The 26,909-nt window shown below is 35.4% G+C and overlaps 1 protein-coding gene across 1 annotated transcript in view; it reads left to right on the top strand.

Moving 5' to 3' along the window:
• The first annotated feature begins 4,116 nt into the window (after nucleotides 1–4,116).
• Nucleotides 4,117–26,909, top strand: part of Ano3 (anoctamin 3) — a 203,189-nt gene continuing 180,396 nt past the window's right edge. Inside the window, exon 1 of the mRNA XM_070032709.1 lies at nucleotides 4,117–4,298. Coding sequence (XP_069888810.1) covers nucleotides 4,253–4,298 — 46 coding nt within the window. The 5' untranslated portion in view covers nucleotides 4,117–4,252. The remainder of the gene's footprint in view (nucleotides 4,299–26,909) is intronic.

The raw sequence follows: 26,909 nt of genomic DNA, 5'->3' as shown, positions 1-26,909 counted from the left end.
ACAACAGTGGCAACTTTTCAGGTAGCTTAGCATTTTTTTCTGAAGAAATATTAAGTTTTATTCATGTGATGCTTTATTCATCAAGAAGCAGTTGTTAAGCTGTGTGACAGAAATTCACAGTCTGTGAAGCAACAGATAATCTGCAGTCAATTTTTCCCTCAAGGAATCCTTAGTCTTCCCTCTGATGATTTCCTGTGTATAGATAGCCCTTTCTTTACTTGTTCTTGTATGCAGGTATATGACATTCTGGTTCCATTACACCCATTCATATAAATAGCTGGATTCTAGAAGGTGAATAAATGCAAAGAGAATTTCAGTCTCTGTTTCTGTTTCCTTTTTTTGTTAATTAATTTCCAATGTCACCATGCATTACAGCAATGACTTAAGACCCAAGGGAGTATACAGAACTCATTTGGTCCCCTTGATAGAACATACAAATACTGGGAATCTCATATTTGTCTAAGCTGACTGCCATACTCCATGAAAAAAATAAAACAAAGAAAAGAAAAAAATCTTTCCTATGATGGAAGTATTCCTTGCCTCCCTGGGAAGCAAAAGTAGCAGGAGACCTAATAAACTAATTATTTAAAGAGACCAGGAGACAGGTGGTAACTTGTAGGAGGTAGAGATTCACAGATACCACAGTAAGAACAAAAAGCCTGAAAGAAAGAGAGAAATTAAAGTCAGTTAAGAAAATCGAAAGAAGGATTAGGTTGAAGGGGATGTAGGAAAAGGATGCAGGACGTGACATTGATCAAGATACATTGTATTCAGAAACTGCTTTGCTGAATGGAAACTTCTTTATAAAGCTACTTAAAGATTACAAATATATATATATATATACATATATATAAAGTTAGAGCAATATAGACATGTAAGGTTTGTGGCAGAGGGAATTTAAATGTATTTGTATAAACAAACATGTATACAAGCAATATATATAATATAATATAATATAATATATAATATATATAATATACATATAATATATATAATATAATATATAATATATATAATATAATATATATATATATATAATTTGCAGAATGCTTTAAAAGATAAAAATAATAGCAAGGTACTTTAAAAATCTGCTTAATCCTAAATTGTAAAATTAATTCCTGTGGAAATTTTGTTTTGTCCAGAATGGTATGTGAATTTCTATTTTGTAAAAGATTATGGTCAAAAAATTATACTCATTATTAACCATGCCCTGTTATGCTAAGGTTGCAGGACCTCCCCAACCCGCCCCGCAAGAAGACTACTGAGAGTCAGACTCTACAGCTGTTTTATTTAAACGGGCTGCAACTCCAGCCTCGTCCTACACTCCAACACAGCGGATCCTAGGAGGAGAGCCCCAAGCTAAGGATTTGCAGGTCTTATCTAGGCACACAATCAACCAGGTGTTTTGATTACCACCACGTGTTGCCTTGCTAGACAGAAACAAGCAACACGTGTGGTCACTGCCTCAAACTTTAACCTTTCAGCCCTTGACTAAATAATACATAAAGTATTTTTCTCATGTCATTAAAAGATAGTTTGTAGCCAAAACTAATAAGCAAATAGTGTAACCTTCTTTAGTGAGTCAAATTAATATCTGTTCCTTAGCTTTCTGCAATGAAAATGGCACTTTATAAAACTACTTTCTTTTACCAGATTTTTTTCCCAGAAAAGCCTTTACTTAAGCCTCTTTTTCTGTATCCTTTGCTTGTAAAAGAAATGCATTGTCTACACATACACAGACATACACATTTTTTTCCTTCTCTTTTGTAGTCTTTCCTATAAAGCAGATGGTGCTTAAAATTTCCTCAGTCCCTCACAAAGCTGTTCCTCTAGCAACCTCTCCTAAAAGACTGATTTTAAAACATTCAATCTGGTAGTCCAAACCACACTGTTTTTAATTAAAAAATAATCAACTTGATAGCAAGATGATTTAGTTAAGCTGTACTGTAAAAATCAGGAAGCTTTCGGGGCCCTGATGCCTCATGCCTATAATCCTAGCTACTCAGGAGGTGGAGATCTTTCAGAGCCAGCCCATGCAGGAAAGCCTGTGAGACCCTTATCTCCAATTAACCACCAGAAAACTGGAAGTGGTGCTATGGCTCAAGTGGTAGAGCACTAGCTTTGAGCTGAAGAGCTAAGGGACAGTGCCCAGGCCCAGAGTTCAAGCCCCATAACCAACAACAACAAAAAATCAGGAAGCAAGGATATTAAAAAGAATGCTAAACTTCTTGTTTTTGTTTTTAAAAAAGATGGTCAATAAATAGTATAGGGACTGAAAAGTCTTAGTTCCTCTCTAGTTCTAGCAGATACACCCTTCTCTCCTACTTGGTTGCTGGTCAGAGAGGGAGTTGGAGAAAATTACCTCAGACTTTTAGTTATTTTAATTTAGGCTTCAAAATAATTGATTAAATTAATAGTCAAGTTACATAAACATTTCTGATTCTAATACCAATCAAATTACAGTGGAAAATGTAGTTGGATGTTTGCTCCCTGCTATGAATTAACTGTTATCTAATTTAATCCTCACCTGTGGTGACTGGATTCTATTAGAATCTAGTTAGTTAGATTATATCAAAATGTCCTATTAGTTGAGTTGTTTCATAATTTGAATTTTAAATGAATAAAACCAAATAAAAATAGTTGCTAAGTCATTTGGTTGGCTTGCTTTCAATATGCTCATTTTTAAAGTATATATGTAATGAGTATGGAGAAAGCTGCTGAGAACTATAGTCTAGATCTTCATTTGCATGTAAGCACACCAAGTTCATTCTTTGTAAACATGCATTTTTCAGTGCTGTATAAAGAGCTAATGATGAGTATTCAATATTATTTCATGTTAGACTAGCACATTCTTGGCTGTTCCTTTTCCTGAAAGTAGAATTTGATGTCTCCTTCCCCCCCCCTCTCCTGTGTCTTGCTTCAGAAGACTTCATGGACATTTATTGAACATTCCGATGATACCCTGAGTGAAACCCACCTAGCTAAACCTAGACCACTTACAAGAAACCATGAGAGATGATTCAAAATTGCAGTTCTCAGTTTCCAGTTTTCATGCCGGTACAAATAACTAGAACATCTGATTTTCAAGGCTATATTCCTGTTACTGTCTTTGTATCATATCACAGAAATGAAATCAAAGAATATTTAAAAGGAGTCTGTCTATTTCAAGTTTTGGACATTTTGAAATGTCCTGTTTTTGTTTTGTTTTGTCTTTGTCTTCTGATTTTATGATCCTGATTCTATTCTAATTCAATAAACTTTCAAACTCAGGTAGTAACATACTTTTCTGTTGTATTTCTGATCAGTAATATATGTCAAAGAGCAGTTTAGGGGTTTGAATCTGGAAGCAGTAATCAAGAGGGAAAAGCTATTGTATTGAAAAAGTGTTGAGCTGTTGCTGGGGCCAAGTTTGGCAACTGCAGCATCAACTTCCCAAGGTCATTTCATGTCTCTGGGTTTTAGGCACCTTCACTTTCAAATAAGGTGTTTTCATGTGAATTTTTTGAGCTCTGTGTCTCTTTTTTAATGTAATAATAATAATATAATAATAATATTTTCTCTACTGTATAGGACTTTTAGGGGGAGCACACTGTAACCATTTCAGTTCCTGTTAGTAGATAAGGAAAGGTTCAGTATCTTAGAGAGCTATAGTACTGAAGAAGAGATTTTTTTAAATGCAATGTGCTAGATATCAACATAACTTATCTAGTCTAAGACATTTTGGCCCTCCCAATATGTAATTTTAAGAGAAAAATTTTTTTAAAGTCTCTGTATGTGCCATTACATTTTCCCCAGAGCAAAAGTCAATTTTACTCTCCTTTAAAAGTGCACATATTTACAGACAAACTTTTAGGAAATTAATGCTGGATACCGGATGTGATAAACCTCGGAAGCTTGAAAAAAAAAGAGTGTATATAAGTAGCACTTGAATGTATGTAGGCTTCTCTCCCGTCCAGCCAGTCCCAAGCAACGCCCACCCTCACTGCGGCACAGAATGCACCCGAGATATGGGGTTATTCCAGAAGTAGCCACTAAGGGGAGTCGGACGCTGGACCGCCCTCTCGGGTTGTCATAACAACGAGACTGGCGGTGCACAGCCTTTGGAGATGAGTGTTGGCTAAAGCAGGTGTCAGATTGCAGAGCGCTGCGCGGATGCTCCGGGATTTCTTGGAGTCTTAGGCACGTCTCAGAAAGTCTCCTCCTCTCTCTTGGACAGAGCTCCCTAACCCTGCAAGGGACGCGCAGAGGAAAAATGGTTCACCATTCAGGCTCCATTCAGTCCTTTAAGCAGCAAAAAGGTCAGTGGGAATCTTACTCTCCCGACTCTGCGGGCTTTCAGTTACGTAGGAGTATCCAGTGATGTGGGGAACTTGGTGAAGTTAAAGAATGGCTTCCTTTTAAGAATAAGAATAATAACAATAAATCTTCAATCTTCATCCCAAATGACATTGTTCTTGAGCTGCTTAGGAAAAACCGAATTCATGATTTCAGGAACTGATGTAGTGTATTTCTTGTAAGACTATCCGAGTGCATTGCAGTGTAAACCCCTTGTGAGAATAGACTTGGAAAGCTCTGAGCTTTGAAGACAGAGAGATTGGATGACGTTTGTCCCCGAATGTGACTCCACTGGCTGGTAACCTTCCCCAAAGCAAAATTTCTTCCCTCACATGTGTTTTTGTTTGCTCGATTGTGTGTGTGTGTGTCTGTGTGTGTGTGTGTGTGTGTGTGTGTGTGTGTGTGTGTGTGTGTGTGTGTTTTCTGTAGAAAAAAATTGTTAGAGAATTCCAGAAGTTGGCTTGTATTCGTTGGATAGGTTCTATAACTTCCTTGGAAAACTTTACTTTTGCTCTTACCCCATGCTTGGTATAGTTTTGTGTTCTTACTACTTTTAGGATTCTTTTCTAGGGACTTTGCATTGTCTCCCTTTTTTCTCTCAAAATTCTGACTGGATTCAGTCACGAAGATTCTATATAGGTCTGTAGTCAGATCAAGTTATTCTCACACTTTAGCACTTGTTACTTGTTTTATTTAAAATGCTCTTCATAGAATATTGGGTTTTCTTGTTGTTTTGACTCACACTAACAGATTTCTGAAAATTTTATTGCTCAGAAAAACTTTTTAAACAACAAATCACAAGTGTGTTGAATCAATGTTAACATTTTCATACTTGATGTTATTGTACCTATTATGTATAAATTCTGGGATAGGAAATTTGCTCATTCAAATAAATATTTATGTAACCATTCTCCTTTCTATGATCAATATTTCTTTTTTCAGTAGTTATTTCTGGTGTAGATTGTTGGCTTTACTTTTTAACAAAAACTTGAATATTGTAAATGTACCATCTAGGGAATTCCTACATACGGCAGAATATTGAACTGAAAGAGTTCACAATTACATAACTTTATAATCTGACTGAATCCAAAAGCTCTGGTATTTCTCAAATTAGGATCAATGTGAGATCATGGGAGGATCTTAGACAAGAAGTTAGGGTAGTATACAATTCTATTTCAACTCAAAATATTCCAAGGACAATTAACTTACTTCAGAAGTGTTTGTTCTCCTGAATCATTGAATACATGTCTCAGAGTGGAGACAATGACTATAAGCAGTTTACAATTACTTCATGTAATTAATACTTATGATGCATAACTATGGGTGACTAATTTCTGGGGCCTGGAACCTTGAAATGGCCCCGACAACAACTTATTATGGGTGAATACATGTTGTGTGTTTACATAGCAAATTTTTGTAAACACTAGGCCCAACTACCATAAGTCAAATGAGTGACAAACATTGTACTAGTGGCACTTCATATTTTGCACTATGATTCTGCGTTAGTGTGCATTATGATTCTATTTATTTTTCAAGTCTTCTTTTATGTTTTTGCACAAAATGCAACTTTAGCAGAAGTATAGACATTTTGAGGCAGAGAATATGAAGGAAGCCAGATTAGCTTGTAGCCAAGTAATTCCAATTGTTTCTTAATCCATCAAAGGCATTGTAAAAAGATGGGCCAGAGAAAGGGTTGGTTATTTTAATTTTTCAAATACAAAGAAAAAATATAATTCTCTGTTTTCTATCTGACTCTGAAGACAGGCAACAGAAACTTTTAGAGATGCTTTTCACCATAGCACTACACTTTCACATGAAGAAGCTCTGCCTTGGAATTCTAGAGTTCTATAGTTTACGCTTGCCTTTGATACTAGCAGAAACAAACTTTAGCAATGTGTGTTGAACTTTTTAACTTGGCTTCACACATAATATGAAGACATTGAATTCCTTATCCCACAGTCTTCTCCACCTCTCTCCTGTTGCATGCAAGGGCAGTTAGTAATGTGAAGGAAGAGTTGATGCTTTATCTAGAGTTAGATTAAGAAGATAGTCCTACCTATAGTTCACTTTTTAGGCAAGTAATTCTGCTACATAGTTATATTTGTTTTGATCAAAGGAATTCCATGTCTGCTTTTAACAAAATATTTCAACTTTATATTACCTTAAAAGCATTATCATGATAAGAGTGTTAAAATTCTCCCCGCCACTTCTAACACAGTTTGCTATATTTAAACCCTATGGGCTAAATGGATGTTTTCTTACATATTTTACTTGGTACTATGTAATAATCAAATTCTTACAAGGTTATACAGTCTTTTTCAAGAGATGATAGCCAGCATAGTTATCTGTAAATGAACTGCTGTTTGTAAGTTCAAATTTTTCTATTAATTTGTGCATAGTCCTTGTTTGGAGTCCTATAAGTTTTTTCTACATACACTACTTAAAATTCCTCATATGATATAATATCAATATTTATCTTGAAGTCTTACAATGTACTTAGTAATTTGGCATGCAATTGAGGTTCATAACTTTAGTAACTACTAAAAAGCCATTGTATCATTCCCAGGCCCTTATAACTCTTGTTGACTTTTTAGAAATAAAAGAGAAACCCTCAGAATATCCTTTTTTAATTTCACTTTATTTTTTGTCGGTTGTGGGGCCTGAACTCTGGGCCTGGGTGCTGTCCCTCAGCCCTTCAGCTAAAGGCTAGTGCTCTACCTCTTGAGCCACAGTCTCACTTCTGGCTTTTTTTCTGCTTATGTGGTTCTGAGGAATCAAACCCATGCTTCATTCATGTGAGGTAAGCACTCCCCACTGAGCCAACTTCCCAGACCAGAATATTCCTTATCATTGACTTTGCATTCTTTTGTTTTGCCTCAGTTTTCTTATCTTGAAATGCATCTTAAATGAAAGAAGAGATAAATGATGACCTTTATCATAGTAATTATTTACGATCACAAGCTCTACCAAATATTTCCCTTGAGAAATTGTCTTAAAAATATTCCACGGTGTCTCAAGTGGTAGAACATTAGCTTTGAGCTGAGGAGCTGAGGAACAGCGCCCAGCCCAGAGTTCAGGCCCCATGACTGGAACCAAAAAATAAATAAATAAAATAAATTTAAAAATTCCGTGGTGTAAATTTCAATTATTCAATTAATTTTATGAGGTGAAGTTTTCATTGCAAAAAAATGAGATTTATTCCCTGTAAATTCAACCCATATTTATGGAGACTAGCTGTATGTCTACAAAAGACTTGGCTTAGCTATGGAATTATCCAACATATGTCTATTCTGGAACGTATTATTGCAAAATCCTTCTTCAGAGAAGTTGGTACAGTATGAAGTCTGAAGGATTTGCCAAATGTATTTATGAGAATCATGAGCAACTCTGCATTCTTTTTCTAGGAAAAAGGTGACATTTTCTTTCTTCACAATTCCACTTGTATTTCTGAAAAAAAAGCATCCAAATGCATTTTTTAAATTTCAGTTATACCTACATTTGCTTTTGAAGAAGGTTTAGATGTTAGGAAGTCAGAAATGAGAATCTGGGTCATAATGCCCTTATTTTTTTATGTCTCTAAGGTAACATTTATTGTATTATGATTATAGATAGCAAGACATAAATATTTGCTTTTCCTCAACACAATTTGAAGTAACACATTAATTGGCCAATTAGCACCAACATCTAGGTAAAGTCCAGTTTTCCTTCCTAGACTAGCTTGCTGTGTTTTGCTTCATTTGTGATGGATTCGTATGACATATAAGAGTGAGCAAGAAAAGTAAACAGTTCTACTTCTAGCGAATGTGGATTTACCAAGACAGCAACCAAGACTTTCAAGGAAACAATAGGTTATATCAAACACACCTGTAGCCAAAGTGCCAGACTGAGGAGATCAGATGAAGCTCTGAGGCAATTCATCACGATCCTAAGGAGCATAAAAAGTAATATGCATTAATGTCTAGGCAGAACCCTAACACTTCCCTCTCCAGTAAGTGGTTAACAATAATGATCATTTATGCTTATCTGGGACTTCACAAAGCATGTCTGTTCTCTTTTACCCTAAAAAAATTGCCTCTTTAAGAACCCACTTGTAAAGCTTCATCTCAGCTACTCAGTTTTGTGCTATGCCAGGATCCCATTTCATGATAAACCAAGTGACAGTCCTTCTGGGGGCGGGTGGAGGGAAGGCAGGGAGGAAACTCCTCAATTTCCAAATCTCTGATAATCTGCTTTTTAGTTCTTTTTTACCCCTAGCCAGTATCTTTTGAATCAAGAACCTTCTTGCATACTTACAGAGAAATAAGAAAGAAAACTCTGAAACCACTCACCCAATGACTGAAATTAGTTAATCCATCTCTGTTTACTAACTTGTCTGCACATTCAGAGTGAGTATTTTATTTATAACTGAAGGGAAATAAATGAATTTGTCTCTTGCTAAAATAATTGTAAGTGACACAGATAATAAGTTGAAATGAGCTATTTTAGGGTCAGATATATAAAATACTTTCTTTTGACTGGGACTGATGATCAAATTAGATCATCAGAAAGAATGGAGAATGTCATCTAATTCACTGCCCCTCCAGCTTCTGCTCTGCTCAGGCTGCCCTTGTTCTTTGTTTTCTTTTCCTAAAAATGTCCTGGGGATTTGAAGTCTTCTCGTTGACCAAATACTAAGAAAAAGTGAGTCAAGCTATGAAGATAATATAAAGGAATTCTGATCTAAAATAGAACAACTATGTCTGGGATTATTTCTTTTAAAATCCTCATACCCTAAATGCCTCCACAGAACTAGTTTATTAGTTCAAACTTGTGCTGCACTGTTTACATGAGAGAAAGAGAAAGCAGGGTAAACATGGAGTGGTAAATATATCTCCTGTACTCTAAGCAATGAAGAGGGGTGGCAGTGTTTAAGGAATTGTATTTTTCCTAAAAAATTGTAGATTTTAAGCTAACTAGAAGTCCAGTTATCTGAGACAGCATATTGTTTGTTGGGTCTAAAATGTGATGTTTTCACTTGATTCTGATACTTAATGCCAATATCTACACAAAGATGTTATTGAAAAAATGGTGCTAATGATTACATAAACTCAAACTATTTCCAATTAAATAAAATTTTCAGCATTTTGTGTTTTTTAGTTTTCTTTTTTGCTTTTTTCTGTCACTGTGGGGCTTGAACTCAGGACCTGTATATTGTCCCTGAGACTCTTGAGCATTTGTGCTCAAGGATAGTGCTCTAGCACTTAAGCCACAGCCCCACTTCTGTTTTTTGAGTGGTTAATTAGAGATAGGAGCCTCAAAGGGACTTTTCGGCCTGGGCTGGCTTTGAGCCACAATTCTCACTTCTCAGCCTCCTAAGTAGCTAGAATTACAGATATAAGCCACTGGTGCCCACCAAATTTCAGCCTTTTTAGGAATTATTTCAGTATTTTTAAATGGGTAGGTGCTTACATTTCATTAATAGACAATAACAACTTAATATAATGTAGTCAGATGCTGATGTGAAGATTATTAAGTCAAAGTCTTTTGTGACTGAAACCTGTTCTCACCTATTTTGTTAGCCTTTCCATCCCAATGAGAAGATACTTGAACACATATCACTATAAGGGAGAGGTTATTTATTACAGATCATGATTTCAGTTCAAGATGATAGTCTGCATTGTGGCTGGGCACATGATAAAGTGTTTCATCACAAATGAAAGGGTATGGCAGAGCAAAGCTACTAATTCATGGTGGATGGGAAGAACAGAGAGGGTAAATAGGTGCAGTGCAAAATATACCCTTCAAAGGCGCACTCCCAGAAATCAATTTCTTCCAATCAGATCCCTTCCACAGTTTCTACCTACAACATTCCATGAGTGCTTTCAATTATGAATCCATCAATGGATTAATCCACTGATAATGGCAGAGCTCTCAGATCAGTCACTTCTCTAAAGATCCGCCTCTGAACATTGACCAAGTCTTCAACCTGAGATTCATCAGGGGACAAACCAGAACACTTGTGTAACAGGGCAGCTGCTTTCAGTAAGCCATCAGTCACTTATACATTTTTTTTACATTTTATCCATCTCCTTGTTAATGACATTAAAAATAAAAGGAGTTAGTATTACGTGGATACTACTATCTAGTGTTGTACTACTTAAAGGTACAATATGAATACAGAAGTAAGTCAGGAGCATATACTACTCGTCAATTTTATTCAAAAGGAAGCCCTCTCCTCCACAAGCCAACTGTCTCAAAGTTCTGGAGCAGAGAGAAGACTCACGTTTGGTACACTAGTGTCTCACAGCAGGTGCAGGCTTCTTACATGCCTGCTGGATTGAAATCAGTTTGAATTTTAAGAAGCCTTTATTTTCAATGCAATTTAAGATGTAGAGTAGACCAGAAGGAGAGCTAGGATGGTTATCCTAATGCATTTCCAGGTCTATAATATAATTTCACACTTCTGTAACTTCTGATGAACTCTACAGAGTCAGATGGGAACATGGAAAGTGGTGTGTCATAAATTTTCATTTTAGGTACAAGGTGACTGAGCCACCAAAAGGACAGTGAACTAATCAGAGCCAAGCCTGAGAATTACAGAATTCTTTCTGGAACTGTAAAGCCAATGGAATATTATTTGTGGGAAAGGAGAGAAAGAAAACTAGTTATAGACCATGGGAAACAGATGGGAGTCAGATGTTTTCTATTTGTTTAAGATTCATAGCCTTCAAGAACTCCACCCCACTCCCTGCCAAGCAAAACAAAACAAAGCAAAAAACAACTATCTTTGGGGTCAGAAATGTGGAGTTTGAAATCATGCTTGTTTAAATTCAAGCCTAGCTCTCTCTCTCCTATTAAGAGCTAATAATGCAATACATATAGTTTATAAAAACTTCAAATCTCTCACCTTGAGCATAGGAAAAGTAATATGATTTCTAAAGTTTGAAGCACTGTGAAATAATGAACCTTTTGTTAAAAGCCAGATCTTGTGGGGCTGGGAAGGTAGCTCAGTGGTAGAGCGGTTGCCTTGCATGCATGAGGCCCTGGGTTCGATTCCTCAGCACCACATAAGCAGGGGAAAAAAGAGCCGGAAGTGGCGCCGTGGCTCAAGTGGTAGAGCGCTAGCCTTGAGCTGAAGAGCTGAGGGACAGCACCCAGGCCCAGAGTTCAGGCCCCACGAATCTTGTACATGAATTTGCAAGATAGCCACCACCCTTTATGAAAATTGTTGAAAATGTCTTGAGGCCATGGGATATATGTATATATATACATACATGTATATATATAGTTTAAATTATATTTAGAGATTAAGTGGTAAACCCAGTAAATTCACAGAAACATGGTACACTTCCTTAATATAATAATAGTTCATTACTCTCTGATATCTTGAGCATTTGTATTGGTATTTGTTTGTCTTATTTTCCTATACCTGTGGGATCTGTGTTTCTCAATTAGCAAGTTCTCAAAGGTTATCTGGTATGAATTTCAGGTAGAAATGCATGTTATTCTGTCCTAAACTTCAAGTGAGACAATTCCATTGTTTGCATTTTAATAAAGGAGAAATCCAGCAAATTCTTTTTTCTTAATAGGTTTTTTATTGTGAAAATACTGTACAGAGGGGTTACAGTTACATGAGCAAAGTAATGAGTACATTTCTTATCAAGCACTGTTGCCTCCTTCTTTGCTTTTCCCCTACCATCCCTTCCCTCCCACTTCCACAACTACACTGAGCTCATTTCTAAAATAAGTTGGTAAAATAATCATGTAAAGATGTAAGCCCAGAGTAAAATAAAGAACTGAAAAGACTGGACTATAGGAAGTTGTCAATGAATGCTATTTGTTTATTAATACAAACTTGGTAAAAGATGTACATATTTAATTGTACATATGCTATTAGTACTCTAAATATATAACTTTATGAGAATGCTAATGCTAACTAAAATACTTCAATCGTCCATGTTTTTAAAGATTCTGACAAGGTTTCTAAGTAGGAATTTCTGTCTTGGCTCACTTATTCTTTACTACTTTATTTCTGAGCTGATCTGTATCAGATGGACACTTCAATAAAGGAGTAACCACATATGAGGAGAAGAGTTATACTTTGTCTTTATTTATTTAATTGTGACTTTGGTTAATGTGCCAAATGATTCTAGTCCTTATCTTTGTTATAAGCATTTTATATTTTTGTTGATTTTTTTACTCTATATAGTTTTACAAAAGGAAGAACATTGCTGTATTGACTCCATAATGAAATAATTCAAAATTACTCTTTAAAAAGTAAAGTACCTTGTAAAAGTTTATTATTTATGGATTTTGGTTTTTGCATGTGGACAGAACATGCTAGATTTGTGTGTTTTGTTATTAGGATGATTAACTATTAAAATAAAAGCCATTGTACAAAGGAGGAGGCAACAATGCTGGATAAGAAATGTACTTGTCAGGGGGAGTGGGAAAGGGGGGATGGGGGGAGATGGGAAGGGACAGGAAGGGGAAACAAAGGAGGAAGGAGGCAACAATGCTTGATAAGAAATGTAGTCATTATCTTGCCCATGTAATTGTAACCCCTCTATACAGTATTTTCACAATAAAAGAAATGTACTCATCACCTTGCTCATGTAACTATAACCCCTCTGTACAGTATTTCACAATAAAAAAATTTAATTAAAAAAAGAAAGGCAATATGTGCTGCTGGGTATAATAAGCATTATTACTATATTCTTGCTTTTTGCTAGACACTGTTGGATGTGCCTTGCTTGAAATAACATACTAAATCTTCTTGAAGTGGAAGTTTCTAATACTTCCTTTCATAGTAAAGTAAACCTGAGGGACAGAAACATTAAGCCTGATTTCAAACTTGTACAACTAAGAGTAGTGGAAGTAAGGCATCTATATACCATTAATAAATGTCCTAAAGATGATCAGATGATAGTACTTACTACAGCTGTGTGTGGGTTAAAAGCAGGATGGGGCAGGAAAGAAGGGAGCAAAAAGAAGGTGAGGGAGAAGAGAGCATATTTTCTTTATGTATTCATCAAGATATTAAGGCTGATCTTGTATTTTGGATATTGTGAATAATGCTGCAAAAGGACATGGGCAAAGTTTATCTTTCCTTCACATCCTTACTTAAACTTGTGGGTTTTTTGAATGTAAGAGCCATTTTAACCTTTGTGAGGTAATATTTTATTGGAATTTTCATTTCCCTGATAGTGGTGTGTACCACTTTTTTTTTCCTTTGGGCAGCTGTTTATTTTTTATGGTATATCTGTATAAATTTTCTTGTATTTTTATATATTTTCCTGATTTTTTGGCTATTGAATGGATTGAGGTTCTTCTGCCTTTGGGGATATTAACTCCTCATCATAGCTACACTTTATTAACCTGCCCCTTTTATATAAATTGTCTCTCATTCTGCTCATGGTCTCCTTTGATGTGCAAGAACTTTTTTGTTTCATGAAATCTCACTTCTCAGTTTAAACTTTTGTTGCCTCACTTTTAGTTTCATGCTTCATACATTGTTTTGATTATACCGGTGTTGTGAAGTTCTTTGTCTATTGTTAGCTGCAAGTCAGGGCAACTAATCAAGCTCAGTTCTGTGTCCTTCCAGAGAAGATTTCCAACAAGATCAGATGAAATTCCTAGCTCCAGATCCAGCCAACTACCAACCTCAGTGCTGAAGTTAGAGAAGAGTAGTAATGAAGCAAGGTTAGGGGAAATAGAATTATACTTGACCTCTAGGGCCTGGATCAAAGTCAAGCAAACGTAAAGATTCTAGGAATAGATAACAGTTCCTAGAATTATTTGTTGATCCACCTTATGCTAGAAAGGAACCCTTTTATTAATTCTTAGGAAGATGGGATTCGCAAAACAAACAAACAAACAAACAAACAATTTTGTGATGTTCCATGACTTTGGTGGGCCACATAGGCTGAGCTGGAAGACTTGATTAGTGTTTTTTCTCTTAGAAGTCATTGATTTCTTCCTTGAGATCTCATCCTTTGTGCTACACTTTCTCTATCTGCTACCTGACGGTATGAATTGTCCTAGAAGTTTTATAATTTGAGTTGATTGTTCTAGGGGTATTTTATTTATTTATGCTAATACTTTTTTATATTTCTGATAATAAGGACAACTACTGTATCTTCCTAATCAATTAATTACTTTGCTATTATATAATTCCTCTGACTCTTTTTCAACTAGATTTAATCGCATTATAGGTAAATATGACACCACTTGCTAGTTTTTGATTGCAGAATTTGAATCCTTTTCATTTAAGTAATTATTGACATTTAAGGACTTTACTATCACCATTTTCTTAGTTTTTTTATTTTGTTTTGTAGATTTGTTGGTTTTTTTAATTCCTCTCTTGCTCACTTTATAATTGTTGATTTCTCTTGTATTGGTTAATACACTTTCATTCGTGTCTTTCTATCTTTTGTGTAGTTGTTACAGATTTTAACTTTGTGGTTGTCATGTGGCAACAGCTCTAAACATATTACATGGGATAAAGGGATTGAGAGGACCATAGTTTGAGGCCAATTTGATTAGGGAGAAAAATTTTCAACAAATAAGCACCATGTGCTGGTCCACAACTGTAATCCAAGCAATGCAGGAGGCTATAGGTAGGAGGATACCAGTTCAAGGCTAGCCCCAGACCTTAAATACATAATTCTACCTTAGAAATAACTAAAGAAAAAGAGGGTTGAGGGAGTAACTCAAGTGATTGAGGACCCAAAGAACAATTACAAGGTCTCTCTCTGAAGTTTTAAAATGCAGTCATTGAATCTGTTAACTGCAGAATTTGGTAGGTTTGGTTATGTGGTTTCTATCTCTCTGTTGAACTTCTATTATTGTTTATTTCCTTAATTTTTGTTGTTGCTGTTATATGTTTTCAATTTTACTACTGGAAGGTTGGGAAGGTGGTTCAGTGGCAGAGTGCTTGCCTTGCATGCATAAGGCCCTGGGTTTGATTCCTCAGCACCACATAAGCAGAAAAAGCTGAAAGTCGTTCTGTGGCCCAAGTGGTAGGGCACTAGCCTTGAGCTGAAGAGCTGAGGGACAGTGCCCAGGCCCAGAGTTCAGGCCCCACGAATGACAAAAAAAAATTACTACTGGACTCGTTTAAGAAAATTATTTTGAATTATTTTTCAGGCAAGGGTCTCCGTTCTTCAGATTCAATTACTGTTGTTCTATTTCTTCCCTTTGGTGCTATCATGTTTCCCTTGATCATTCATGATTCAGTTGGTATATATGCATTTGAATAAAGGGATGCTTCTCTAATCTTTCCAGATGACATTTGACAGTCCTTTACCACTCAGTGGTAAAGGTTCTGGATGGACCATCTCTCAGATTCCACAGGCCGTGTAACTACCACAGTCCTCTCTCATAGATAGAACTGGTGCACAAATCCGAAGGGTCTGGACTGATACCTAGGGAGATAGGCCTGCAGCCTAGGCTATAAGAAGATGTTCATACTGGTAGACCAGAACCTGCTCCCACATCATCTTATCTACATCCTGAGTCTATGGAGACAAAGCTAAGGTCTGAGTCCATAAAGACTATCTTAGCACCCATATACACTGAGGCTGGCTTGACAATGGTGCCCATGGTGAAGTTGGGTGATCATCTCCCTCTCTTAGCTCCTCAGTGCTTTTTCGGTTTTGTTTTGTTTGTTTGTTTCCCTACATTGTGTTCTGTAGATTTGGAAGAAAGGCGATTTGGGTAACTAAATGCCTTCATCCTTGTCAATTCTTAGAGTTATGCTTCATTGGGTGCCACAGACTTTCAGTTAAGCTTCTGTCTCTTATGAAAACAGCTTTCTTTGCTTTGGTTGGTGTTGCCAATTGATGCTTCTCTAAAGAACTGAAAACTCTTGACCTCAGCACCTTGTGTTTGCTAGGCGAGTGCTCTACTGTGTGCTCAGCCATCTTGAGAAAACCATATCCAGACATGAGAACAGTTTGGTGTGATCAACAAACTGTAATTTTCAAGTTTAGTTGTATACTAGCATCACTTGTTAAATTCTGTTTCTCAAGTACAAGTTGTCATGTCGAAAACGAACTTTACAACTTTGGTGTGTGGGTGAGAATTGGGGGGGGGGGAGGCTGGGAAGGGATGTGAAGGGTAAACAAAAGAGGAGGCTGCAATGCTTGATAAGAAATGTACTCACTATCTTGCCCATGTAATTGTAACCCCTCTGTACAGTATGTTCACAAACAATAAAAATAAAAATAAAAAAAATAAAAAAGATAAAAAAGAAGTGTACTCATTATCTTGCCCATGTAATTGTAACCCCTCTGTAGAGTATTTTCACGATAAAAAAATTGTTGACTGAACACTTAATCCACTTTTCAAGTACTTATCCTCAAAGTTCAGAGTGATGTGATAACACTTAGATAACACCAAGTAAGCTTACTTTCCCAGAAAGGCAAAGTGAGTTAAGTCTATCTACATTATTTCTACTCAAACATACTCAACACATGCACTGTATAAATCTACTAAGATTAACACAGCTCGGGCTTATTGAAAACACATATAGTGTATTTTATGTGTGAGCTGGTGGGTCCAACAAACCTAGCTTACTTGCAGGAAGTTATACATTTACACTCTGGCTGAAAATTACCTCTTGTACAAACTGAACATATCAACTCAGGATGGATCCAAACTTATACCAAGACAGAAGAGATTATCTTGAAAAGAGTATAAATAGCTGCCAATTAGATTAGATTCAAATGTTGCCTTTTCACTCTGCTATACATAATCATAGGGTCTTGGATACAATTTCTACTTCTCAAAGTTTTCCTTTTTCTTTTATATAAATTTGGATGAAAAGTTATTAGAAGAAGGGAACTTCTATGGAGCACACTAAATTAGTAACCTACATAGCAATCTACACACCCCTAGTTGTGGCACATTTTTCTGATCTTCAAGAACTCAAAGACATTCTATCATGATTCCAACAACAACAAAAAAAGTAGATCAGGAAGTTCAAATTTAGCCTACTTCCTTTGAACTCTAACTTATAGAACTATTTTACTCCTGGGAATCTTAGCTGAATGTTTTTATAAATTTGAATCAAGGAATTTCTGTAGATTTCAGGAGAGCTGGGGTTTAAATTTACAAACTAAAATTGTCATTGATTTCTCATAAAACTGTAGTAATTCCTGATCTTTTCTCATATGTCACTCTTAGAAAGGGAAAAGTACACCATTGTTCATGGAATGAAAGTATGGAAAATACTCACTAAAAGTAATTTTGTTCAGATAGAGTTGAACTTTCTCTTTACTATGTTTTGTATTTCATAATATGAAATTAACAAAAGAAAAGATTTACAGTGTCAGTCACTGAAAACAAATGTTGACAGTAGTAAAAAAAAAATCAGTTCAAATTCACTGGGGAAATTCTTTTCTAATAGCATCTCTAACATAATGCTTCTACAGGCCACTGATACAATGTTTCTCTATTCCCACAATGATCCAAGATAAATGAATTAGTGATAAGCGCCACACTGAACAGCTTGCTCTTAGTCATAACTCCTACCAGATGTGAAAAACTCCCCCATTCTCCAAACACATTTACATAAGGTTATTTTGGAGCTTAAATCATTATTTAAGTAAATATAGTCCTTGTTAATTTACATTTTTAAGATACATTTTCATGCCACAAAGTACTCTGAAATGATAAAATGTAGGTATTCTGTCAAATAGTTTCGCTATTGCTTAAGATATAGCTGTTAACATTTTTCTTAGGAAACGAACACCATACCATCTTTAGAAATAGTTTGAAAAAGATAGGAAAAGTGAAAAAGAAAAGACTGAAGAGATTGAACTTATTTCTCTGTTTAGAACTAAGAGATAAGAAACTGAAACTATTGGCAACTAGAATTGTGAAATAATCAAGGCTAGTATTGAAATTACTATCACTGCCTTTGACTAAGGTAGAAAATCTTTTATACTATTTGTATTTATAAGAATTTATACACTTAAATTTTATGTCCACTAGGTATATTTTGTCAGATTTATATCAATTCTTCTACTTTGTGTGTGGTTGGCAGTTGGGAGGGGGGAAACGGTTCTGGGACTTGAACTCAGGGCCTGGGTATTGTTCTTATGCTCTTTTGCTCAAGTCTAAGTGCTCTACCACTTGGAGCCACAACTTCACTTCCAGTTTTTGAGTGATTAATTGAAGATTCAGAGTCTCATGGGGACATTGCTGCCTGGGCTGGCTTCAAACTGCCATCCTCAGATCTCAGCCTTGTGAGTAGCTAGGATTACAGTCTTGAGCCACTGGTGCCCAGCTTTGATAAATACATTATATATATATATGTATATATATATATATATTCCATATACATTTTATTGTTTTTTATTTATTATTTATTTTGTGCCAGTACTAGGGGTTGAGTTTGTACCTCAAAATCTTGCTTGTTTTTTTTTTCTTAAAGCTGGTACTCTACCACATGAGACATACCTTTCCTCTTTGCTTTCTGCTATTGATTGGAGTTAAGAGTCTTGTCATCCCCTGGCTTGCTTTGAATGAGGTTCTTTGCTTTGAATGAGTTTCCTTAGTTGTTAGTATTAAAGGTGTGAGCCACCAACAGTGGGATATATATATATATATATATATATATATATATATATATATATATATATATATATATTTATTTATTTATTTATTTATTAAAATGCATCCCTGAAAGCTATGGGGAATTTGTAATTGAACTTTCAGTGTGCCTCCCATCACTGTGAGCTTGACATTTATGAGCTTATGTGTTTATATTCAAAGCCTTTTCAAATAATTTCTATTGGCTCTGTTTTTCATATATGGAAACTAAGGCATGCAGTAGGTAGGTTTTTTTTCCCTGCTATAAGTCAGCTTCAGGAGAAACTGCAATTAAAAATATTGTTTAATAACTAATAATTATTATTTTAGTACTTTAGGATCCTTCTAGAGTCTAAAATGTAGCAATATTATTGGCTCGTCTAACTTAGCAATTTTCAAGGTATAGTATCAATATTGACAAAGAATCTTGGAAAATTTGTTGAGCTTGATCCTTACTCATTATAGATGTTCACCATATATGAAGAATAAGCTTAACATCTTAGGGAGAATCCCCTCTAATGATGTAATATTCAAAATCACCTTCTCAGAGGACCTAGTCTGCTTTAGTTACCTGCAGTCCACCTTTTAAACCTAGACTTGATATTTGCTGTATTATTTTGCCTGAGCTTACCTATTGGATATTAAGCTTCTGTGTACTAAGATGAAATGATAAGGGATAAGGGATCAAGTATCATGAAGTGGCTTAACCTAAGCCTCATGCTTTTAGGTTTTTACAACTATTTGTCAAATGTCCACCGTGTGCCAGCTACTACGTAGACACTAAAAATAGAACAAATAATAACATTTTGTGTCTACTGAGAAATATGTGCTACAATTTATGCTCCTTTATCTCAAGAGTCATGGTGCTTCAACATAGAGCTATCTCCCAGGCATTTTACTGAAGAAATTACTGGCTATCATGTTTCTAGACACAAGTGCCTTTGTGGCCAAAAAATCACTTAAAAATTTTTCTGAAAGCAAGCAAAATAATTTTATGGTCATTAATCATCCCTTGTCCTTAATCTCTCAGAAATGGATCTGGATTTGAAATCTGAAATGTGCTACTCATTTTATTAGTTTATTGTTTTGGAAGTCATTTACTTATGTATTTATTATATTTAATTAATTAATTAATTTATTTATTTGTGGATCGTGGGGCCTGAACTCTGGGCCTAGGGGTTGTCCCTCTTCAGCTCAAGGCTAGCACTCTACCACTTGAGTCACAGCACCACATCTGGTTTTCTGGTGGTTTATTGGAGATAAGAATCTCATGGTCTTTCCTGCCCCAACTGGCTTTCAACTGTGATCCTCTGCTCTCAGCCTCCTGAGTAGTTAGGATTACAGGTATAAGCCACCAGCACCCAGCTATTTTTATTTTATTTTGTGGTGATATGTGTTGGAAGGCTTGTGGGCTTATTTATTATTTATTTGTTTTTGCCTCTATGGAGATTTGAGCTCACACTTGCTTACTCAGCTGGTAATTTACCACTAGAGCTATGCCTCCAGCCCTGCTTTTTGCTTGTAATTTTACTGGAGTCCAATGGACTTCTTTGCATGGTTGGCTTCCAACCACAATCCTCTGGGTCTCAGCTTCTTAATTAGCAAAACTGATCAATGTAATCCACCCTGCTTACCAGTGCTGGAATCTGAACTTAGGACCTTGAGTAAGGAGGTCTAGAGAGTATCTTACTATTTTAAATACAACTTTACAGTGTCTAATTCTTGTAAAGAGGTAGTATAATATGGTAGGTACATACCTTCAGATTAAAAAACAGTGCTTTGTAAAACTATCTGTCCAATGTCATATTTTTGCTTGACAGAGAACCAAAAGAGATCTTGGAATTAAAGCCTCAAGTACAATTGATCCTTTCTTAGGTTTGTGTTTCACACGATAGAGATTCTCCAGATTATTAGTTATCACCTCTTATCATCTTTAAATCTGAAATATTTGTTTTCATATAGTTAATATATGGCTTATTTTCAAGATTGTCCACATAAATTATGAAAATGTGGAATTGAAATGTTGCATTAATTGCCGCAGACACAAAGATATAACTTGACTAAAGCCAAAGCCCCCAAAAATATTTTAGCAAATGTGTCTGAAGGAAAAACTGGCTGAACAAGCTGTTTCAGAAAATGCAACTACAGACGCTGTCTGAAGTCTCACCCCTTCCCATGCCTTCTTTACACCATGCCAGGAAACTAGGGAATGAACTTAAGTCAGTCATCTGCCCTAACTTGTTATTGGACAGTAGACTAGAAAGCAGAGACAAAGAGATTCCCTTCATATTGTTGTATCAGTCCTTGTATAGTCCAAAGTTCTAGTTTCTAGTACTTAGGAACACATCAGAATTCATTCTCTTTCACTGTTTTAGTGCTTTTATTTGGAATTATAGATATAATTATAGCTGCTTAATCAGAAAAAGTTATTTTTCAAATATTTTCTCATAATTTTAGTTGAAAAACTAAATGTATGTATATATACATACATATATGTATGTACATATATATATATATATACACATACATTTTCTTTATATTCAGTCTTGACTTTGTGTTTCTGTGTTGCCTCGTTTGCTTTCCAGCTTTTGTTAATCAATTGGTTTCAACTTTTTCAATGATTTGGAAAGTATATACTCTGCTTTTTATTCTACTAATGGCGTGGCCTGGCTTGTGCCTGGTGTCCAAGACATACCAGATAGTTTCACTTTTCCTCTGTAATATTTTAATTAACTTTCCCAGACCAACCTTTTCTGTAAAATTGGAAGCTATTTGTGTCAGGGAATTTCTTAAAGATTGAGCTCAGCTACCTTCATCACTTCCTTGAGTACAGTCACAGTTTACTTGTCTGCTACAACCTCTTACTGATCAACTGTAATCTGATGAGAGCAGATATAAATTAGAATCATTTTCTAGCACACACAGAAAACCACTTTTGTTAAATTTAGTGTTTGGAAAATAGAAAACAAAGGTGATGAAAACTAGAACTCTATTTGAACATTTTATTTAGTTCCCTTTTCATTTTTGACTATAAAGTTACTTTGATGAAAATAAACCATTCAGCCTGCACACTGATGTGGATGGAGAGCTACCTTAACTAGGAAGTGTTGCTAAGACAACAGTTGCTGGTTCTTCATTAAACTCTTCTAAAAAATTAAGTAATTACACGTGAATGATTGTGTAATCAGGAGATGAACTATAAATATACACCCTATGATTAACACCTCTGTCTTGTATAATTAAAATTGTGTTAAAAAATAAATCTTTTGCTCAGTCCTCTTACCACGAAAGGGAGGAGACAGAAAGGAAGAAGCCAGCAACTTTCCCGGTCAATTGAAAAGCTGTGTACATTAAATATTTACAACTTTTTAAATTTTCTGTCTTACCTCCAAAAGTAGTCAGAATAGTTATTGCACATTACTTTCTACTTCCCAGAATTTTACATAACGGAACTAACATGGTGTGTGGGAAATATTTATCCTTTCATTTCATGCAATGTAATTATTTTAATATTCATTTGTGTTGTTGCACAAATATTCACTTCTTTCCATCATTGATTAGTATTCCATTATATGGCATAATCAATTTCGATTCTTGCTCTAACAAAGTATCATGCATTTTGTGGGCTGAATGATACAATTTTATTCCCTTTCATGTCTGGATGTTGAAGTGAAAAATGAGATTGGAGAAAATTGAAAATGAGATTGGAGAGTTGGATCTATTTCTGTTCATCTTTCTGCTTTGGTTTGTTTTCCTGTACTCACTGTCTCATTGTGTTTTCCTTGTTTTCATTTTATCATAGCCTAGCCTTCACTTCTGTAGTCATCTCCCCATTCCTCAGGTTTATGCTAATATTTCAGATTGCATTCGTGGCCTACTGAGTTAATCTAGGATAATCTCACCTCAAGATTCCAAATTTACAATTATTGGTAACAATCAGATTTTAGAAGCTAGAAGTTAGATCATTGTTCAGCTACACGGACATAACTAAAAATTAGCCATTCCTAATTGATGGTCATTCAAGTTGTTCACAGGTGAACAAGTATTACAAATACAGGCTGCTGTGGACATTGAGTACAAACATAAGACTTTAAGAAATTATCCAACAATTTTTCCAATGTGGTCCTATCGTTTTACATTCTGACCAGCAGTGCCCAAGGGCTCCATCTCTTTTTATTATTTTATTTATTGTGAAAATACTGTACAGAGGGCAAGATACTGTACATGGGCAAGATAATGAGTACATTTCTTTTTTTTTTAATGAGTACATTTCTTATCAAACATTGTAGCCTCCTCCTTTGTTTCCCCTTCCTGTCCTTTCCCATCCTCCCATCAGCCCTCCCCACCCAATCCTCCTCCCCCCACCACCAAAGTTGTAAAGTTCATTTTCGACATAACGACTTGTACATCTCATTGTTGCAATGGGTCCACCTGTATCCCTATTTAAACGATTTGTTTTTACCTTTCCCCTACACAAATTATACCGACATCAAATACAGTGAAAACGGGGTTATACTGTGGGGGAGGGACATACAAAGCAAAAGAAATAATCATATAAATGTGTTAGAAACAATCGTATGAAAGAAAAAACCATTTGAATACATATTTTAGGGTTCATTTCCCTAACATCAACTTATCTGACCTTTTCTGCTTGACTCAGACATGTACTAGTTATTACAAAACTTCCCTAATCTCACCAACAATCTGCCTTCTACTGTTCATTCTAATGGGTGCATAATCTTGATAGTTATGTTGGTTATATTATGTTTTTGTTCTTAGTATCAGGGTTTGAACTCAGGGCTTCATACTGTTGTTTGGCTATTTTGTTTATCACTGGTACTCTACTGCTTGAGCCATATCTCTAGTCTGGCAGTGTGCAGGTTAATTGAAATTAGATTCTCCTAGGTTGCTTTGAACAATGACTTTTCTATCTCACTCTCTTTATAGCTGGGATTACAGGCTATCAGTACCAGGCTTTCAGTTGGAGTTTAAATTTGCATTTCTCTAATGACTCTATATGTTTTCCATTTTTCTTGTACTTATTGTTAAATCAGCTATCATTTCTTAAGAAATGCATCTTTTAGAATATTTTGGCTGTGGGAAAATTGAATTTATTTCCAAGTTTTGATTATATCCGCATTATATATTATGTTTATAGGATCCATATTCGATATAAAATATATGAATTGGTCTTCTGGTCTATAGTTTATCATTTCATTTTCTTGGCTGAATTTTGTAGAGGAAATGCTTTTGCTTTGCATTAAGTAGAATTTATCATTTATTATGGTATGGACCATGATTTTTTGTACTTGTGTTTTGACTGCCACCCATCTCTTGAGGTAAAAATATAACATTGTTAGCACAGGTTTTAGGATTTGGGATATTTTGAATTTCAGAGTTTTGATTTGGCGATATTCAACATGTACTACAACTAGCCATAAGGATTGTTTCAGCAGACAGTTAAATTACTTGGCCCCATACATTACTTTATGTCTTGTTTTAAGTTCTGTGAAATTAACCAGGATAGTACTTAATCTAATGATTTCAGCTGATTTTTCATGAATCTTGAGTCTGGTCAGTGGGAACAGGTGCTGTTCTTTGAGGTGGGCAAGGGTTGTGTGTTGTCACTTCTAAGTCTTCAAATGGTTTTTCACACTCAGGATTTCTATTTCAAGGATCTTCTGTGCCACCACAACCCTGGGGACACAAGGAAGCCCTGAGGATTTGGGGTGCTTTCTTTCTCTGTGACTGATAGCTCCTTTTGGTGCTAGATTCAGTGAATACCATGCATTATGCACTTTGAAGTTCTTTGACTCCCTTTACTGTCTGCCCTTCCCATAGACTGTATTGGACCTGATCAAACTCCCTATCGGTGCACATGTTCAAAACTTTCTCAAGGCAATAAACAGGCAGAATCATAAAGCTCATTTGCTACCTTTCAGGGATTATTATTCTTATTGTTAATCCTTGGAGTTTTCCACAATATGATTTCACTTGTAGAAATATATCCTATTCCTTTTTCTCTATGTTGCTTAGAGTGGAGTTATAGCACTAAGGTGCATGTGTCTAAATGTATGTAAGTAGTTTTGTATGTTACATAGGAACTTATAAACAGACTATATATGCTGATATATCATATATAAAATGTAAATTGGATTAACCTATAACTTAATTTCTAATAAATATGAATAACTCTGATTTGGAGTCTTCCTAGAATACTATTCTTAATTTATGGATCAAAAATAGTTTCCATTTTCTTAATCTTTGAAAAATTTTAGTAGGCTCTTTTTCTTTTCTTTTGATACTACTTTTACTTTCTTCCTCTCTCTATCCTTCTTTCTCCATGGCTTACTGTATTCCTTTTTTCTTCTTTTTTATTTATTCATTTTTTTTATTGAAAAGGTGAGGAGCTGAGGGATTATAGTTACATAGGTAAAGCAATAAGTATATTTGTTTTTAATCATTGGTACCCCATCCCTCTTTATCTTCCACTTACCCCTTTCTTCCCACCCCAAGTTGTAATGTTCATATCCAACCTAGTGAAAAGTAAGTATCAATGTTGCGGTGGTTCATCAGTTGTTTTGTTGTTTCTATGATTCCCTTTCCCTTCCACATACAAAAAACTAAGAAAAATGAAGAAAGAAAAAAAACAAAAATAGAAAAAAAGAACCAATTATATACAGGGTCTAATGAGAGCCTCTTGTTTCCATACATTGTAGTTTATGTTAATATGCTTCATTATATATAGTCCTTTGCACTAAACACTTGGGTTGTTGAGATCCCCTATTAAGAATATCATATTTTTATTCTAGTGTTTACAAATGAGGGAAATCATATTATCTGTTTTTCGAGATCCCCTGTTAAGAATATCATATTTTTATTCTAGTGTTCACAAATGAGGGAAATCATATTATCTGTTTTTCTTCAGATATGGCTTACTTCTCTTAATATAATTTTTTTCTAAGTCTTTCCATTTCCTTTTGAATGGAACAGTGCTATTATTCTGATGGAAGCAAAGAATTCCACTGTGTATATGTACCACCTTTTCTTGATCCATTCATCTACTGAGGGGCATCTGGGTTGGTTCCATATCTTGGCTATGATAAATAATGCTGCAAGGAACATTGTCATAATGGTGGCTTTAGTGTGTCCTTGTTTGTAGTCATTTGGATAAACTCCCAGATATGGGATTGCTGGGTCATAGGGAAGCTCCATGTGGAGTCTTTTGAGGAACCTCCACACTGCTTTCCAGGGCAGTTGAACAAGTTTTCACTCTACTAACAGTAGCATTCCCTTTTGGTCGCATCCCCTCCAGAATCTGTTGTTAGATTTCTTGATTATGGCCATTCTAACTGGTGTAAGGTGAAATCTCAATGCTGTTTTGAATTTCTTTTATAGTCAGAGATGATGAGCAATCCCTCTTTGCAGATGACATAATCCTATATCTTCAAAATCCCACAGACTCCACTTCCAAGTTACTTGAGTTAACTTTGGCAAAGCAGCAGGTTATAAAATCAGTCCACAAAAAGTCATTAGTTTTTCTCTACACCAACAATGAGAAGAAAGAATTTAAAACTAGGAAAGCAACTGCATTTTCAATATCCTCAAAAATATCTAGAAATCAACTTAACCAAAGAAGTAAAGGACCTCTACAATGAAAACATCAAAAACCTGAAAAAAGAAATCAAAACAGACCTCAAGAAGTAGAATTAACATTGTAAAAATGGGAGAATTAACATTGTAAAAATGGCAATATTGCCAAAGGCTATATACAAACTCAATGCAATACCCATCAATATAACAATTTATTTCTTTAATGAAATAGAAGAAGCAACCCAAAAATTCATATGGAACAACAAAAGACCCTGAATAACAAAAACCATCCTTAGCTGGAAGAACAATGCTGGAGGAATCTCAATACTCTATTGCAATACTCTATTACAAAGCCATTACTCAAAACAGGCTGCGACTGGAACAAGAACAGGCCTGAGGACCAA

The sequence above is a fragment of the Dipodomys merriami genome, unplaced genomic scaffold (genome assembly GCF_024711535.1).
Source record: "Dipodomys merriami isolate MVZ:Mamm:240054 unplaced genomic scaffold, mDipMer1.0.p SCAF_21, whole genome shotgun sequence".
In the NCBI taxonomy this organism is placed as follows: Eukaryota; Metazoa; Chordata; class Mammalia; order Rodentia; family Heteromyidae; genus Dipodomys; species Dipodomys merriami.
This window is presented reverse-complemented; position numbering and strand designations above follow the sequence as displayed.